The 19945-nt window shown below is 29.5% G+C and overlaps 1 protein-coding gene across 9 annotated transcripts; it reads left to right on the forward strand.

Annotated features, from left to right (window-relative positions):
* Positions 1 to 795: 795 nt before the first annotated feature.
* Positions 796 to 16190, forward strand: LOC118070843 (serine/threonine-protein kinase meng-po). 9 transcript variants are annotated; one of them, XM_035089671.1, is made up of 7 exons: positions 796 to 1407; positions 1500 to 1668; positions 3067 to 3406; positions 13423 to 13684; positions 13746 to 14028; positions 14166 to 14473; positions 14687 to 16190. In XM_035089671.1, the coding sequence occupies exons 3-7, from the start codon at positions 3341 to 3343 to the stop codon at positions 15733 to 15735; spliced, it is 1968 nt and encodes a 655-aa protein (XP_034945562.1). In that variant the 5' UTR covers positions 796 to 1407; positions 1500 to 1668; positions 3067 to 3340; the 3' UTR covers positions 15736 to 16190. The 9 variants fall into 9 exon arrangements, with proteins under 9 accessions (XP_034945562.1, XP_034945561.1, XP_034945566.1 ...); XM_035089670.1 differs by having other exon boundaries at positions 1500 to 1592; XM_035089675.1 differs by having other exon boundaries at positions 796 to 1166; positions 1500 to 1592.
* The last annotated feature ends 3755 nt before the right edge of the window (positions 16191 to 19945 follow it).

Genomic DNA, 19945 nt, shown 5'->3' on the forward strand with positions numbered 1-19945 from the left:
TCAATAACTAACCGAACGAGACCAATGTATTGCCGGTATTTTGAAATCTTAATGGAATAAGATCGAAATGGAAGTTTATTTTAACCTCAGTGAGTTTGGAACTTTTGAACTGATCTAGACCTAATTTTAGATTATAACTATATTTAATTTTTCAACTCGAGTAGATTTTTTTCAGCACGTGAGCATTGTGTTATTCAAATATCTTAGCTTTATTTAGTAAGTGCACAATATGATGGAATAATATTGGCACCAATTAAACTAAATTATCATATAGAGAAACATACATATAAAGGGTATAAAAATTACCGATTGATTCAAGTTAGATAATTGTAGATGTGTAAAAAACTGTTTAATAACATTTACATAAGAAAAGTATCTAGAAATTATGCATCAAAGTTTACAGTATGGTTGTGTTCATTTTCGAACAAGTAACAACAATAATTATATTAGATATACAATAGTGATAATAACACAGAAGAGTAAAAAAGAAAAAATGGAAGCAAATGAACTTGGCGCTAGTAATGACCGCTATTCTTGACATTTCAATCTTCATAACATTTTTCGTTGAATTTCATTTTTTTCATTATCTGTAGAAACAATAATTGTTTAATTCTGTCGAAATTGATATTTTTATTTTTTATTTTAAATATCTGATATCCTAAGTACACTCGAATTCATGTTAATAAAAATGCTAAACAGCATAAATATCAATTCTAAATTAAAGTTTTTCTATTGAGTCTAACATTACGTCTGTGAAGCTGTCAATTTGACGGTCTAGCTCGTGAAGCGGCTCGATGCCAAAATCAGCTCAGTCACTTTCCGGGCGATGTTTTATAAATACTACAAACGTACAAGAAAGTGCATCTGAGACTCTCCACGTTACAATATCGTTGAGAAGTTTAATTTTAATGTTAGTGAAATGAATAAGTGATCGCGTTCATTGAAAATTATCTTCTATAGATTTTTCTGTTTTTAATGAATAATTAAAAATATATCTATTGACAAATACATAAATACTGCAAAAATTTTACATAAAAAATACAAAAGTTTCGATAGTGCAACGAAACAAAATCTAATTAATAACATAAAAATGATACTTTGAAAAACAGAACAAAAGAAAAAAATAATAACTTGTGGAAGGAATAATTTGTTGTAAACTCTGTCAGGTCTGTATTAATAAGTGTTTTTACTTGTATGAAATAAGTGATTTGACAATTGATATAAATAAACTAATTGAACTGGTGTCACTTAAAGATATTATTGATATGATTAAGAAACCAAAAACTGAAAATATAATTTTTTTTTGTGTCAAAGACTCATTTATTAAAAAATTGATAATAAAAAATGTGAATGTGAATGAAAAAGAATGTCTATCAAGAAAAGTATAATGAAGACTAGTGACAACAGGTACTAATCGGTTTAAATAAATGTCTAATTTATCAAGCATCAATATATCTACAATTACATCTCTATTATAAATGGTGCAATTTCCTTGACAGTGATTAACAACGAAAATCTATACATATTAGCTGCTCGCAGTATTTCAAATGTTGTGAGAGAAATCCAATTAAAACTTGCAGTAGACTTGAAACGTGAGACATCTTGTTCTGATATAATGACTTTTCGATAGCTAAGTTTATAAAATATTGTATATTTGAAGAATTGTTGGTATGAATTAATACTACTTATTTTTTATTTCATAATTAATGAGTCTTCAGGACACAAGACAACAACTTTTTTCATATTTTATTTATTGAAAACAACTATTTATTTTGAACATTTTTTTTATGTGTTGTTGTCATAAACTATACGTAATACTGTGTCAACGAACTTGATTAAAGTTGAATCAATTTATTAACTTCCCACTGGGAAGTTATAGTAATGGGTCCGATTTTGCGAATCCCGAATTTTGACATATCTCCACGGTTTAAGGTCCCCAGAATCGAATACGATCGTTTCCCAGTGGACGTCTGTGTGTGTGTATGTACGTATGTACGTATGTGCGTTCGGAATTATTTTTCGCCTCGATTCTCTCGAGAACAAAAAATGATATTGATGTGGGACCAATTGCATCCGATGCGTAATTATGTAACTTAGAACTGATTAGATTTTCAGCAAAATCGGTCCAGTCATTTTTTTTGCAGAACCAAAAAACTAACAAAAATGGAAAATGACCTGAATTTCTCAATTTATAAATTATACCATTTTTTAGACAAAATTTCAAAATCTTTAAAGAAATATGAATATTAAATGATTAGAATACTTGTCTGAAAATATGATGACAATATTTCATCGAAAAAAAAAATTTTAAAAAACAAAATCAGCAATGAAAGAATTTTAAACTCGTGTCAGGATTGAGAAAACAGCATTAAAGACGCTATAATAGTCAATAATAATTGTCAATAATATGGAATTGTGTTCATAACAATTGAACATTGTTACTAACAAGTGATTGATCATAGTAATATTTAAATAATAAGTTTTAAATTGTTATAAACAATAAAAATAGGGACCCTTTCTATATATATGAGTACTGTTAATGCATAATTTTTTCTTTTACTAAAAAAATATTACCAAGCGTATCAGATAAATGAAAACATACTTTTTCCGTGTATAACAATTAAATTTGTTGTAAATAATGAAAAAAAGGATCTATGAGGTATATTCGAATTCTTCTAACGCACAATTTTTTCTTTTACTGAAATGAAGTAACTAACCGTATCAAATGAATAAAAACATACTCATTTCATTTATAACAAGTTCATTTGTTATAAAGAATGGAAACGGGTTCTATTCAAATTGTTTTTTCATTTTTTCCACTGGGAAGTTGGTCGTGTGGACCTTTCGGGTCGCACCCAGACCACTGCAGAGCACTAATATTTCCTTTTTTATAATTTCCAATCTTATTTTAGGTTTCCTATTCTTTTCTACTACCATTGTTTAAACTAATACAAGTTGTTTTTTTTTCGAACCTTAATATTTATTCATACCAACAATTGTTCTAAATCAATATTGTTCTTTTAAGTAATATGTCATCAATGAGATGATAATTTTTTTTGTTCAAAGATTAAAGCAATTGTATAAAAATAGTTAAAAGACTATCTATGAAGAGTATTATGGATAACACATTAAAAGTATTGGACAATTCTTTTTACATTTTAAAATTTTTACTGAGCATTTTATTGCATAGATGCTATAATGAAATTTACGGATATTAATTGGTTAAAAATCCAGAGAATACAAAGTTTATGTAAATTAAATGAAGATTTTGCATTGAACACGTGGCGTTTACCTGTCAATTCGCAATTCTGTGGTTCCATTACTGTATCTACGATTAGATATGAGTTTAACAAAAAAAGCAATTGGAGGATCAATTCATCGAATTCGAGAATTCGAATTAGAAAAGGTAATTACCCTAATGACAACTTTCTAATCTTCGTTTTTTTCCAACATTTTTAGATAATTTTAGATAAGCTATCACCATCTACATGATTTGGGAGAGTTTATATATTAACTCGATTTTTTTTGATAGATTCTCAAGTACAAAATGGGTAGGATTGTTAAAATTCTTCGAATAAAATAATACATACTCTAATATTGCAAAATAATTATATATTTCTATTTATGTGATGTATGATAAACGACTAAATTTGTTATTGGCAACACTTTACTAATTCGTTTACGTTTAGTCTACGATCGAGACTGGAGAGAACCCGAGTTGAAATTTTTTAGTGTTTTCGAAATAAAAAAACGAATTTATTATAAAGGTTATATTTTAGTTTTTCAGTGTTTTTCTGTTTTAATGAAGAACTTTGATAGTTTACGAATAACTATATCGTATACACAAAAGTTTTGATAGATTAAAAATTAATATACAGGCTATTTAGAAATTCACAATACGGTTGTTCTTTACATATTAAGCGGCCGGAAGATAACGGAATTATTCTCCGACAAAAAAGAGTTTAGATAAGGCTAGACCTAATCAGATCAGTATTATGAGTCTGTGTTAACAGATAAAGCGTATTCAGATTTGGCTAAATCTGATTGAAACTAAATAAAGTTAATAATTTTTTATAGACAGAAAAATCAGATCTCATCTGATATGATCATATGTACAGAAATAGGAAATTGTGTACTGTACTATTTTTGCAACAAAAGTGGCAGAAAGCAGGAGCGCGGGGGGGGGGAAGTCCCCTACAAAAAAAATCAAAATTTATCTAGATTAAATATTAATCGTTTTTAATCATCATTTAAATTCTTTTTGGCTCTCAATACTACAAATATCTTCGCTTCGTTCAGTGTTGTAAGACGACAGGTTGACTGTCTCTTTAATGGTTTAACGACAATTTTTTGTTTGAAAATATATTAAGATAATGTAGAAAAAGAGTGGGAAGACATTGTCAGGTAATGAGTTAAACATTTCATTTAAGACATGATGATCATAGAAGAAATTAGATAAAAAATTTTTTAAACTTATTATCGATAAATGCTTCGTTGCATTATGCAAATAGCCGCATTTATACAAATAGATGATTTAAAAATAGCATCTTAAATTCCCTACGTTAGCGGAATAGCTACTATACAAGTCTATGGTTACGAGGGTTCGAGGATCGAGTCTACTTAAGTTTCATTACTTTACCTCAAAAGTTATTTTCAGTATAGAAACTGAATTATAATCATGACATTAAAATATTTATTCAGTCATAAAATCTGAATTTGAAAACATTTTTATCTTAGTTAACATTGTCTTCTAAATTTATATCTGAGCAGATCAGTATTTTAAGACTATTCATATCTGGAAATTAAAAAAAAAAATTAAGCGTCTGATGTTCTGGATCCCGTTGGCGATATAATCGCTTCTACCATCCGAGCAATTATCGATAAAGTAGTTTTTTTTTTTCAAATAGAGATTCCACATCTAAATTAATTTACAAAGTTTATGATTAAAGACCCTTTTAGATAGTCCCTATAACAATAGACTATCCCGACTACAAAATTTATAAACCTTAATTTAACTCTTCGTTGGTCGCATCAAAATTTTTTCCTAGTTTGGTCACGCCGCGGGGAATCGCCGCAATGGTAAAATTAAGGCTGGGCTGAAGTCAAAGAGGCGACTGATTCCCCCTATCTAAATATATGGGATCGGGATATTTCTAATTTCTTCGCCAATTTACTATTATTTCTATGCAATTAGGTACCAAATTACAGAGGAATTAATGCCGGACTGACGTAAACAACAACTTTTTGTATGTAGTGAATATTTTTATTAAAAAAATTAGAAAGAATAATGAACAAATTATGAGTTGACTTGCCGCGCTTAAATTCCAAGATGGCAGCCACATCATTCAGATGAAAAATCACTAATTCTTTCATTTTTATACGTTTTTCGCCCAAAATTCGTGTTTGTGTCAGTCCTTGCTACCTATCTGAATGTCAAAAAAATCAATTCATAGTATAAAATTGAATAATTTAGAAATAATTATAATCTTGTATTCCAGATGACATTCTCCGGAAAATTAGTTTGAAAAAATTCTGATAGGTGACAGCATTATGCTCGCAGATGACCTCAGTCATCCATATTGAAAAAATGCTCAATCCGTATCCAGAACTGATGGTGCCCTGCATTTTGGCGAGTAAATTCTGTATGTGTGTGTACGGGTAATATATGTATGTGATGTAAACATATTGTATCACTTTACAATGCCCTACACTTTGATGACTATTGCAGTTAGGATAAATAAAAATGATGATACTCATTCAACATTAATTAATCTAATACCTGCAAATAACTTCAAATACATATATTCATCCATTATTATCATTTTTATCAGGTATAAATGTTAATAAGGAAGCTCAATTCCAAGTCGGCGTATCCAAGCATGTAGTGTGAAAACAAATATACATTAACTTAATATCGAGATTATGCTGGCCATGTGGTCAGGGCGTCAGAGTTCTATTTTGCCGGGCAGGGTTCGATCCCAGTCATAACCAATTTTTTTTTTCTACTTTATTCGTTAGATTAGCATGTAATTATAATATTGACATGCTATAATTAATCTTTTATAACAATTTGATTTTTTTTTCTCTTTATTCATTGAATTTATTGACGCTAAGTCGAAAAATATTTGAACAGAGCCATAAACTTTCTTTTTGTATAAATACATTGATAATAGCCTGTGTTTAACAACTTATACATCTTTACATGTATTAACAATGTTATGTTATTAACAAGTTAATCATATTATTATCAACATTGAAAAGTAGTTTAAACAATCCGTGGCGAGTTCCGGCACTTCGCTGGCAAGCTCTACCCCCACTCTCTATGCCCAAGCCTGCAGCTTATAATTTTTGAGCATATATGAATATTTAGTAATCGTAATAGCTCGGTGGTTAGCGCATCGGTCTTTCATTTTGATGGGCAGGGTTCGATTCCAGTCATGGTAAAGTTTTTTTTTTTCTTTTTCATTTGTTAGATTTGCATGTAATTATAATATTAACATGCTAAAATGAATTCGTACTAACGATTTGATTTTTTTTTCTCAATTATTTATGTAATTTATCGACGCCGAGTCAGAAAACATATGAACAGGGTTACAAACACTTTTTTTACTATAGCTATATGAACGTAGCTTTTTTTTAAGCAATTTAGAAATATTCAGAAGTATGTAGTTGGAACAGTCCGCGGGGAGTTCCGGCACTTCGCTGGCAAGCTCTATCCCTACCCTTCGTACCCAAGCCTGCATTATACAATTTATAAACATAAACATGATGTCAGAGATAATATGTTAGCTCTGTAGGTAGAACACCAAGCTTTCATTTTACCGATTAGGGTTCGATCCCAGTTATAGCCAATTTTTACGCCCTCACGTTGTGCGGCGAAAAGCCGGAGCTCGATATCAATTGAAATTGAGTAGGTAACAGAGAAATCGTTCGAAAAATGATAATTTTCAGGGATGCACTACAAAAAGGGAGCCTTAGGGTACCAAGAAATTTACAAATTTCAGAATAATCTGTTTCGAGCAAGACAGAGCACAGAATATATCTATTTATCTCCGTCTTATTTTTCAGAGAAGACTGCGAGTTCGAACAGTTGACGAGCAAGCACATCCCCCACCCTCTGTTACCAAGCCTGAAGCTTATGATATCTAAACGTAAACAAAGCAAATGAACATATGTTGGCTCTGTAGTCAGAAGATTCGACATTTATTTTACCGAACGGTGTTCGATTCCAATTGCGGAAAATTTTTGTTTTTTAATTCAAATTGCATGTAATTGCAATTTTATCATGCCGAAAATGAGTTTTAAATTTCAATTTTTATGTAAAATTTTTTTTTCAATTAATCAATGACAAATGAGACAATATTTGAACAGGGTCATTAACCTTTTTTTGTACAAATACATTGATAATAGCCTTTTTTAACAACTTATTAACAATAAAAAATAGTTTAAACAATCCGCGGCAAGTTCCGACACTTCACCGGCAAGCTCTACCCCCACTCTCTGTGCCCAAGCCTGTAGCTTATAATTTTCAAGCATCGTTTTATATAATTGGAACTATAATAGCTCAGTGGTTAGAGCCCCGACCTTTTATTTTGCTGGGCAGGGTTCGATCCCAGTCATAGGCAATTTTTTTTTCTGTTTCTTGTTCAAGTGACTTTATATACTTATAAATCAATTCATATATTATATTACATTATTCTTCCAATTAATTACGGAAAACAACTTGTTTTTTTGAAAATAAGTTGAGGGTGAAGAACAAGTTACTATGAATTCTCTTTTTTCGAAAATGTTGTCTTTAAAAGACAATAGGAATTGATTTTAAACTTATATAAGCAACAAATTATTGTATTTATATAAAATTTTAATGAGAAAAAAAGGAAAAAAAAATTGGCTATGACTGGGATCGAACCCTAATCGGTAAAATGAAAGCTTGGTGTTCTACTCACAGAGCTAACATATCATCTCTGATATTATGTTTATGTTTATAAGTTGTATAATGCAGGCTTGAGTATGAAGGGTAGGGATAGAGCTTGCCAGCGAAGTGCCGGAACTCCCCGCGGACTGTTCCAACTACATACTTCTGAATATTTCTAAATTGCTTAAAAAAAAGCTACGTTCATATAGCTATAGTAAAAAAAGTGTTTGTAACCCTGTTCATATGTTTTCTGACTCGGCGTCGATAAATTACATAAATAATTGAGAAAAAAAAATCAAATCGTTAGTACGAATTCATTTTAGCATGTTAATATTATAATTACATGCAAATCTAACAAATGAAAAAGAAAAAAAAACTTTATCATGACTGGAATCGAACCCTGCCCATCAAAATGAAAGACCGATGCTGTAACCACTGAGCTATTATGGTTCCAATATGCTTATATATGCTTAAAAATTATAAGCTGCAGGCTTGGGCACAGAGAGTGGGGGTAGAGCTTTCCGGGAAAGTGCCGGAACTCGCCACAGATTGTTTAAACTACTTTTCAATGTTAATAATAATATGATTAACTTGTTAATAACATAACATTGTTAATACATGTAAAGATGTATAAGTTGTTAAACACAGGCTATTATCAATGTATTTATACGAAAAAAAAAGTTTATGGCTCTGTTCAAATATTTTCCGACTTAGTGTCAATAAATTCAATGAGTAAAGAGAAAAAAAAATCAAATCATTATAATGGATCAATTATGGCATGTCAATATTATAATTACATGCTAATCTAACGAATAAAGTAGAAAAAAAAGTGATTATGACTAGGATCGAACCCTGCCCGGCAAAATAGAACTCTGACGCTCTAACCACATGGCCAGCATAATCTCGATATTGAGTTTATGTGTATTTGTTTTTATACTACTAAATGAGTATCATCATTTTTATTTATTCTAACTGCAATAGTCATCAAAGTATAAGGCATTGTAAAGCGATACACTATGTTTACATCACATACATATATTACCCGTACACACACATACACAAATTACTCACCAAAATGCATCTGCGAGCATAATGCTGTCACCTATCAGAATTTTTTCAAACTAATTACGGGAGAAAATCATCTGGAATACAATATTTCTAATTATTTCTAAATTATTCAATTTTATACTATAAATTGATTTTTTTGACATTCAGATAGGTAGCAAGGACTGACACAAACACGAATTTTGGGCGAAAAACGTATAAAAATGAAAGAATTAGTGATTTTTCATCTGAATGATGTGGCTGCCATCTTGGAATTTAAGCGCGGCAAGTCAACTCATAATTTGTTCATTATTCTTTCTAATTTTTTTAATAAAAATATTCACTACATACAAAAAGTTGTTGTTTACGTCAGTCCGGCATTAATTCCTCTGTAATTTGGTACCTAATTGCATAGAAATAATAGTAAATTGGCGAAGAAATTAGAAATATCCCGATCCCATATATTTAGATAGGGGGAATCAGTCGCCTCTTTGACTTCAGCCCAGCCTTAAACTTGGCGCACGAAACACTACTAGGGAGCGTGACATCCGTCCCCAATAAGATGTCAGTCAAAGGCATTTTCACAATCTTTTAAATTTAAATCTTTAAATGTATAATCTTACTGATTGTTAACCAAATTCTATGATGCCCAGATTTTTTATTTAATGATCATTTTAAAAATAAGCTTTATTCTTGTAATCTTTTAAAATTGGTTTTTTTTTATTTTCAATCATTTAATATTCAATCAAATTATAAAAATTTTTCTTTTTTTAATGTTTATCATTTCGTTGAACAGTCAACTTAAGAAATTAGGACTGGTAGGTTATCTTGCGTCGGTATAGTAGAAAAAAAATTCAAAATGCTTATACAGAGAAAAGTCTTCTTTCTGGCTCATGTAATGTCATGTAATTCCTACTACATAAATAAGTATATTTAGGCTTATAATCTAATGATAATAACATTTTTATCTTAATGTTAGCGTAATAACGTAATCCAAGTGAAAAAAATTTGAAAACTGAATTATTAAAAAGTTGAAAAACTTCAAAAATAATGTCTGTCAGTATTATTCTCTCCTTTAATAAACATAAACAATTTTCGTGCAACGAAAAAAAAGTTTTATTACTTAAGTTTTTATAAAAATAAATCAGTATTTTTAATGAATACCTTAATTTACCTGAATTTAAATATAAATATAATATGAATATAAATTTATTAATAAATTTTCATATAAATTACTACTCAATTCAATTATTTTAAAATAAAATAATCAGGGTCAATTAAAGAATTCAAAAATCATTCCTGAAGTTATAAGTATAACTTTTATTTATATTTAAGAAAATTTACATTTGCGTGTATCTCTCTAACTTTGGTTATCTACACTTCCAAATTATGAGCCACGTTGTCTCAGCTCCCGTCGAATATTTGTGCGTTCAACTACTGCCTACAAATATTCTGACAATGTCATCCTATATATAAATTGATATTATAACAAATGTGTTTTAATATTTACCCAAAAAATTACTTTTTTGTGTTGAAACTAATTGTCGTGTGAACGAAATTGAGTAATAATAAAAATTTAATAGGATCTTAATTTTATTTCTCTTCAATATATAATTTATTTGTGTGAAAATTTATTTTGTTTTTAAAAAAATATGTCATTAATGAAAAAAGAGTTTGAAATAAAAATTATATTGAAAAAAACCCTGTTTAAAAAATTTCATTACACAATGGAAGAAACTAACTTCATTAGAAAAGTTAAACTAAGCGTAAATTAATGATACAAATAATATATTTTATTTTATTTATAATTACGATAATACTAGAAGACTGTGTTACTGATAGTCAATTAAAACACAAACTAACTGAAGAAATAGCAAGTAATTCAGTAACTTAAATGATTGATGAAACAAAAAAAGGAAATATATTGAAGAAAAATTCAATTTAAAAGTAAAGAATTTTTTTATTATTTTGAATTGTGTAATTGATATTGTAAAGAAATTAACTCAATATAACTTGATGTGGTATATCTCTAACGATAAAAAATATCGATATAAGTAATTGGTTTTGAAGAAAATTATGCTCCATTTCAAGAAGATCAATCTAATATTTATTTTTGGTAAGTAAAGTTGCTATTAAACAGTTCGAAATTCAAAATCATATAAGCATTTTGAATTTTTGATTGAAAACAGTGTAATTACTGTCATCTATCAGAAAACAGTGACACTAGTTGAATTTTTTTTCTACTATACCGACGCAAGATAACTTACCAGTCCTAATTTCTTAAGTTGACTGTTCAACGAAATGATAAACATTAAAAAAAGAAAAATTTTTATAATTTGATTGAATATTAAATGATTGAAAATAAAAAAAAACCAATTTTAAAAGATTACAAGAATAAAGCTTATTTTTAAAATGATCATTAAATAAAAAATCTGGGCATCATAGAATTTGGTTAACAATCAGTAAGATTATACATTTAAAGATTTAAATTTAAAAGATTGTAAAAATGCCTTTGACTGACATCTTATTGGGGACGGATGTCACGCTCCCCACTACTAAAGTAAACGTGTCTCCTCGATAAAAATGTAGATATGAAACTTTATGAAAAAAAAACCCTCTCAGTCGGTACTTACTCGGAGGGTATAGGACTGGCTCTTGAGGTATGGACTAGACATTAATGCGTTTGAGTGTGCGCTGTAACTAAATTTTGCAAACATATTGAGGGCATTGTGCGAAAGGTTGTAGGCTACTTTTCGTTGACGTGAATTATTCACAACGGGATCTATTCAACATATTCAATTTCTTCCGACGATAAATTTTTCTTTCACTGAAATTGAATTACAAATCGTGTAAAATGTATGGAAGCATACTCCTTTTGTTTGTAACTATCAAATTTGTTGTAAAGGAGCAGAAATTGAGTCTTACGATGGAATTCGAGTTGTTTCTTTTTATTATTAGTACGTACACATATATTTTTTCTTCATTAATCTTATCATACAGCAATAGATTTTTGGAATTGGCTTATTGGTGGACGAAGTCGCGGGAATCTGCTAGTTTATGTTACAAAATTCATACTTCAAACTTTTTTCGCTTAAGCTATTATTAACTTCCCATTTAGAAATTATTTTAATGGGTCCGTTATATCAAAATAAAAATTTTAACGAATCTTTACATTTCAAGGTCAGCAGAGTTCGAATTTATTATTTTTAAGACGACGTCTGTGTTCCATTCGAAAGATAACAGTAGAAAGATATACTAATAATGTTTCCATGAAATTGAACTACTAATTGTTTTATAACAAAAGAAGTAATAATAAAAAAAAGATTACAAATTAATTTTTTTGCCAACATCTCGAGAACTAAGAAAGATATTAACTTCAAACTAATTCTATTTGCCAGATAACCACAACAAAATATACTGATACAATTTTTATTGTAATTAAACTATTAGTTTTTTTAAATAACAAATAACGAGATTTCATATATATTTTTGTCCCGGTAATTTCAAGAATAAAAACAAAAAAAAACTTCAAACTAATTTAATTTAAAAATTATCGATATGAAGAGTATGAATGAATAACTTTATTTAAATTGTCATGTAGATTGTAAAATAATTTTTACTCATCGAGGGAACTAAATGGGAAGTTGGCAGCTTGGGTAGACCAGTCATCCCTAGGCCTCTAGTTTTGTAACGTAATCATGCACTTCACGCGGACGAAGTCGTGAGAATCTGCTAGTACATATGCATATATTTTTTTAATGCACCTAACTAAGAACTTTTAACACTCCACAGGCTCATTAATCATAAAAGATTCAGTAAGAATGATAAGTAACATTAATTATCTTTAACAATTAAATATATACATTAGATCCTACAATTTCTGGAATTGCTACTTCCAATCTAAATATTTAACTGATCAAGAATTACTAACGTCGAACTCGTACTATCTAACTGATACCTTTATTAACAATATTAAGTTATTGTCGATAATTTTATGTTATTTCTGACAGTATTTATCAAATAAAATATTTATCATGTCATAGATTGTAAGTTTACACTGGTATAATTACCAATAATAGGTTTTTGATGTTAACAGTATTCTAATGTTATTGACAGTATTCCACTGAAGACACCTTATGATATTGTTATTAATAATTCTAGTTACATTTATAAATTAAGGAGAATTGTCTAACTACTATCAATAGAAGCATGAGCACGATCTTTATAGTTAAGAAATATTTAAATGGTGGATATTTGAATAGATAAACGGCCGAGAACAAAAAAAAATAGGAAGAATCGAGTGAAATTAAAATATTTTAGCTCTGTGACGAGATATAATACATGTTGGTGATTTTTAAATAGTTTCATAGCCAGTAAAAAAAATGTAGTTTACGGTAGGGTCATTGTTTTCCAATGGAAGATTGAAACACTAATTCATAACCGAATTTTTCTATTCTGTGTAGGTAAATTTAGCAGATGAGTTTGATATTTTACAAATTGTTGGTGAAGGATGGTTTGGAAAAATATTATTGACGGAGCACAAAAGTACACAAACAGAAATGGCTTTGAAAGCATTACCCAAAGCCTATACAGCTATAACAGATTTTTTTCGCGAATTTCATTATGGTCTTCATCTTTCTGCTCATCGTAATATTATTACGACTTATGATGTTGCCTTTGAAACTGCTGGATTTTATGTTTTCAGCCAGGAATATGCACCACTTGGTAAAGACAATTCGTCTAGTTATTGAAATATGTTTGGTTTATTATTTTTTTTAATTTTTAGGTGATTTAACGGCGAATGTATCAGAAACAGGTTTAGGAGAGCTTCACACGAAAAAAGTAGCTCGTCAATTGGCAGCAGCAGTTTATCACATACATAGTCGAGAATTAGTCCATCGTGATATCAAATTGGATAATGTTTTAATATTTAAAAGTGACTTTTCTCGAATCAAACTATGTGATTTCGGTGAAACTCGCAAATTCAATACCATAGTCAGAAGACATAACGAGTGGCTACCATATTCACCTCCAGAAGTACTTCAAGTTAATCCAGATGACACATATAAGTAAGTAAAAAACTATTTTAGTATTGTGGTAATAGTTAATATGAAAAAACAGCTCAATTTCAATCGAACTATAATAATTCAGTTGTTCATGATATAAGAAAAATTATTCTAAAAACAGAGATTTCCAAATTATTTAGAGCAATTGCAGCCCATGATGTTTGGCAATTCGGTATCGTCATATTTGTTTGTTTAACGGGCTGTTTACCATGGCAAAAAGCGACACTAGAAGACAAACGATATACAAGATACTTAAATTGGCATTCAGCAACATTGAACATTGCCAAAAAACCTAAGCTCTTTCAACTTGTTAGCTCACGAGCTCAAAGAATGTTTAAAAGACTGCTGGAGCCTAAATCAGAAAAACGATTAGTTAATGTATTGGAGGTGAATAAATACATTGATGATAGATGGTTGGGAAAATTAGGAGCTGAAAAAGCACTAAGTGGTGAGTAACTGAATATTTAAAGTTAAATCAAAATTCGGGAAATCACATATTGCTATACATTATTGAATTAAAAACAGTTACATAATCAAGAATCAATATTTTGATTGAATATGCCAATTGCTAATTATTAATTTCTATTATTACCAGTAAAATTATCATTGTATATTTTTGGTAACTTCGATATGGAGTATTCTTATCAATATATGTTTAAAGGTGGAGCTGACGAAAGGGATGAATTGTGTCCTTCAATGTACAGCTTTCATAGTTCACCAGAAGAAAAGAGTCAACTTCTTTATACATTAACAAGATATGGAATTGAAACGAATGTAGATAGGTCAAAGAAAAAAGATAGAATTCGTGAATGGATTCAATGTAGTACAATAACTGAAGGAAATGAAGATGAAGAGGAACCAATGGAAGATTTCAAGTTATCAATAGAATCTTCTGATGCAGAAGATAAAAAATTAATGGTAGGAAAACATTTTCCAGAAATTAGATCTCGTATTGAAAGCTCTAGCCATCCAAGGGAGCTAAGTTCTATCAGAAAAATAGAATCAAGTCGATCATCTAAATTAAATGATTATAATGACAGCAGAAAGCATCATAAATTTGTTCACGGGTCACCTATGAAAAATTTGGAAAAGAAAAATCCATTTGCTCCGCAAGTCGCTCATGAGATTCAAACGATGGCAAAGTATGCTATTTTTCCTAATGGTAATCCGAATCTAGCTAATACCAAAACTATCGATGCAATCCAACCACAAGATGAGAAAACTATTCCGATTTCTAATTTAGCTCAAACCAAATATTCGATTTCCAATGTTGGTTTAAATATTAATGGACAAGTATATCCTAGTACAAGCTTCCACGACTCTCCAAATTCTTCTGTTCATGAAGTTCAAAATACTCACCAAATTTCTCTAAAAGCTCAAGATTCAATTTATTCTCAATTTTTACCACAAAGTTCACAGCATCATAACAGACTAAACAAAAAACATCTGTCTGCATCGACTCAAGTGAATGTAAATTTGGATACTATAATTGCTACTAATACACAGTTAGTAAATCAAAGTTCCCAAACAATACGAAATAAAAATCTAACACCAATTGTATCACAATCATCGACAGTAGATGCTTCTTCGACAAATAATGATAAGAAAAATGAGTATGAACATATTTATACTCGAGAAACAATTCCATCTAGATCTGAAATGAGGCATAGTTCAACAAGCGGAAGTGGCAGTAGATCAGCTAGTAATTGAAAGATTTATAACCCACAAAAATGTATGTACAAATCATTGGCATAATTTGTGTAGACAAGTATTATTTAAAAGATAATTGTAGATATTTTTTAAATTTCAAGTTAAGTTTTGTCATTAAGAGAATATTAGTAATTTTAATATTGTTATTACAATAAAAGAATATAATAGAACTTTTTTAAAAACGTGTTGAGAAATATAATCTTCTTTTCAAGTTGATAATTAGTTTTTTTTTATTTTTATTACTTTAAAGTAATATTAGATGATGGGAATTCCAAATACTGAAATCTTCCAAAAAATAATATTTTTTAAATTCAGATTGTAGAAGACGAATCAATATTAGTAGGCTTTATTACATGATAAAAACTGCTCAACAAGAAGTACATCAATCCTTTCATAATAAGTGTAAATTGTAATAAACAAAACATGATAAATAAAAATTCTAACTACAAAGTTAACTTCATTTATTCTCTGAACTCAACTTCAACCAATATAAATCGTTAATTTAACAAGATTAAAGTATTAATTACCACAAATTGTGCTTTCTAAAGAAAAAAAAAATTTTCCATAATTTTGTTCGATTCAATATGACTATTGAATGTATGATTGATCTGTTGAATGTATCTTTTCATGATCATACATCCTCTGAAATTTAATATAAGTGCACGATCCTATTTGATAAAATACAATATCATTAATAATAATGTACATCATGTGTCAACTATTCACATATGATCATTTATGATTTTTTTTTAAATTTTTGATGATGAAATTTGAACTTGTCACTACAACATAGAAAATGAAAATAGTTACCATGTATTACTTTCTACACTATTTATTGTTAGGTATCGTAATCAGATTGAGATACCTGCAGCTCACATATAGAAAACAGTCATCCTAAGACTTCTCCATATTCTGAGACCTTCTTGTAATTGAATTAAGTGCAGTTTGAACTCTTTTTCTAGTTAAATTGAAAAACTTGAAATAATTCTTACCTAAAATAGGTTTATCTCTCTTAAGAAACTTATCCTGGTTCTTCTGAATTTATCTTTTTTCCAATTTTAAAATTAAACTCCTAGTCTAGTAGCCGTATGAATTTATCGGGCATGAATTATAGAATAGAAATAAAAATTTTTTGGTTATAGATTCTTGTAGAAGATGATGAGGAGAGCATTTGTGCAAATTTTTATTGCTTGGAAACAATAATTACTATTGTTTATCGAGTGTCAAAGTTTAATAAATTGCGTTTTTCCACTTTTTACCGCTTACGTAGCGAGAACAGTGATAGAAATAAAAAAAAAGTTAATATCTTTTTTGTAGAGAATCGAATTCTCTAGAAAAAAGTCCGCGAGAGCACATGTCTATCGGGTAAAAATGTACAGCGCTGTGAAAGTGCGCTGAAAATCGAGCATTTTGGGCGCTTCAACAGAATCTGCTGTGAAGAACCTTTTTAATTAACATTTAAAAAAAAATATTTCTAATATTCAAGATAATTTGGAAAAATTTTGGAATGTTCAGAATCGTTTTCTGAACATTTTCCAATTAAAATTATAAGAAAAAATGAATTTTTCGATTTTTTACACTGTCTGAAGCGTCTTTTTCTATTTCTTTTTTTCGTGAACGTTGCATCCTTATATCTTTTTAGCTTAAGGACACATTTTATTGCTAATGAAGGAAGAGATAGGATTTTTTTTGCTCTATGAAATGGCTAGTTTTTTAGAAAAATTTTTCTTCAATATTAAAAAAAATCCAAATGTTGTTTTTGGATTCTTTCATCTTTTTTTTGAGAGTGAAGTTATTTTTCAATCAGAAAATTATCTACAGCAATATTTCATACCTCCATGTGAAGAGTATGAAACAATTTTTGAAAATTTTTTCTAACAAATACATAATTTTCAATTATTTAAATTTTTCTTTCGAATTAATTTATAGGCGTTTTATCAAAAAATACCAACAAAATGTTGGATTTATTAAAAATTCACTTGTAGTATGTTAATTTTTTATTGTTTATGAAAAAAATAGTTCTAATTACGGTTATTGGAAAATTAATTTTTCAATAATGAGCGATGCTATTGTCATGATGCATCTAGAAAAAATATGATATTTTTTTTAATTGTTTTTTAAACAAATTTTCTCATTATCAACAATTTTTTTACTTTTTATATTTTTTTCCAGTTACTTCATCACTATTAGAAACTAGCGTCACTTATTCTAGAGTATTTTTAAGTTTTTAAACTATTCAATTCTACACGTTGCAACTATCATCGTTAACGTGACTTCCCGCAAGAATGAATAAGAACAATATGATTAGTTTCAATAAGAAATTATAGATGAATAATATTTTTTAATTTCTGAATAAATTTTATAAAAATGTATCAGAAAAATATTACAAGATACAGTAAGAATCTTTTGGTGGAAGTGATAATGTTTTTTTCTATCCAGTGTTATAAGATTTTGCAAGAACAAATACTGTAAGACTTTATAAAAAGCAATAAGCAAATAATATTTCTTAATTTCTGAATTAATTTATAAAAAACTATTAGACCGTTCTAAATAAGATCCTATAAGAATTTATGAGTAAGTGACGCCGTTTGATTTCCCATCTGAATGTATAGGATTCTTTAAGATAAAATTTTATCAGATTGAATAAGGACTTATTGGTAAATAAGATGACCCCATCTTGCTTGAGTCCTGCCTGAGTCCGATAAGAACTTTAGGAACTTTAGTCTTGCTGTCCTGACTCCGAGTAGTCAAACTCCGTCTCAAAATGTCGTGAAAGCTGTCAATGTCAGGGCAACTACTGAACTCCGTCTCCTTCAAATAAATCTCAATATTATTTCTACAAAAGAAGCGTATGCATTCATGAAAGAAAAGCAACTAGACATACTGTTATTACAAGAGCCCTACTCGACGAATGCTGGTTCACAAAGTTATACATTTTGAGGATTGAGCCAAGCGCTTATCGCCGCAAGCGCCCATAAACGGGAAAAACCAAAATCAGCAATTGTCATTATTAATCCTCTTCTGAAAATGCTCCATATCGCTGAACTCAGCAATGCACACGCCACGTGTGCCTTCATTAAATGGCTTGGTTATTTTCTTTATGCCATTTCACATTCTTTGCAATACAAAGATCCAATTGAAGTTTACATTAAACACCTCAAAAGTCTTGACGTCTCTTGATCGCAAGCAAGTCCTCATCTGCATGGATACGAATGCCCGATATCTTCTGTAGTCACCAGACGTCGACACTAGAGGGGGAAAATTTATAAATTTCTTTTCCGAATTTAGTTAAAAAGTTTTTAACAAGTCAAAAAAGGTCTCGCATAAGCTTTTTACGAAAAGAATTATTCATAGATATAATTGCAACATTCTAGGGACTGTCACAGTACTTAAGTAAATCGTCAGTTGAACGCAAGTTGGTTCAGAGATAAGGTCATTCAACTATTGAGATCCAGTTTTGTTAGAGCAGGGTGCAGGGTGAAACTCACTTGGATATGACCCGACGGTTCAATGTCATAGCAGATGATTGGGAAGCTTTCGGTAAGTTGATACCCTAGCTGGAAAGCACACTATCTGCCGACCTATCGGGTAAACTAAATTCTGCAAAAAGTCTATTTCACATTGAATAGCACCCAGGAAAGCGAATCTCTGAAGGAATAACTATTTATCCAAATACCAGCGTACTAAAGAGTCCAGTGCAAATACCCATCGAATAGTAGCAGCGAGACTCCGATACCACCAGCAGGTAAGTAAGTACTGCAGAGACCTTAGTGTATCAACTCACATTCACAAACGACGGGTGTAAGCATAAAAGTTGCAGGCATTTTCTTTTTTCCTAAACGCCTTTTCTGAAGATAAAAGAGCCACCTAACTACTACCTTTCCGGGCAAATTGATGGTTTTACGTATTTATAGTCAATATTTTTCCAAAAGATCAAATAGATATTAATCTGCATGAAAAATGCAAACTAGTACACGACTAACAGTTGTGATTAATTAATATTAAAAATGCTTAAAAATAATCACAATTCAATTTTTAAAAAATCCGTTGTTTATTAACTTCCTATTCAGAAGTTATTGTAATGGGCCCGATTTATTCAAATTAGAAATTTTAACGAATCATCACATTTCAAGGTCAGCAGAGTTCGAATTCATCAACTAGTCAATCAAAATTGAACAACTAGTTTTTTTTTATAATAGAAAAAAGTGAT

This window comes from Chelonus insularis, unplaced genomic scaffold (assembly GCF_013357705.1).
Source record: "Chelonus insularis isolate UGA/USDA-ARS -01 unplaced genomic scaffold, ASM1335770v1 contig_69_pilon, whole genome shotgun sequence".
Taxonomy (NCBI): Eukaryota; Metazoa; Arthropoda; class Insecta; order Hymenoptera; family Braconidae; genus Chelonus; species Chelonus insularis.

Excerpts from the sequence above, each read along its gene's own strand:
- LOC118070843 (XM_035089669.1), top strand. The coding sequence starts at position 3,341 with ATGAGTTTAACAAAAAAAGCAATTGGAGGATCAATTCATCGAATTCGA. Across the intron at positions 3,407-13,422 it reads GAGAATTCGAATTAGAAAAG|GTAAATTTAGCAGATGAGTT; the intron begins GTAATTACCCTA and ends TATTCTGTGTAG. Across the intron at positions 14,474-14,686 it reads AGCTGAAAAAGCACTAAGTG|GTGGAGCTGACGAAAGGGAT; the intron begins GTGAGTAACTGA and ends ATATGTTTAAAG.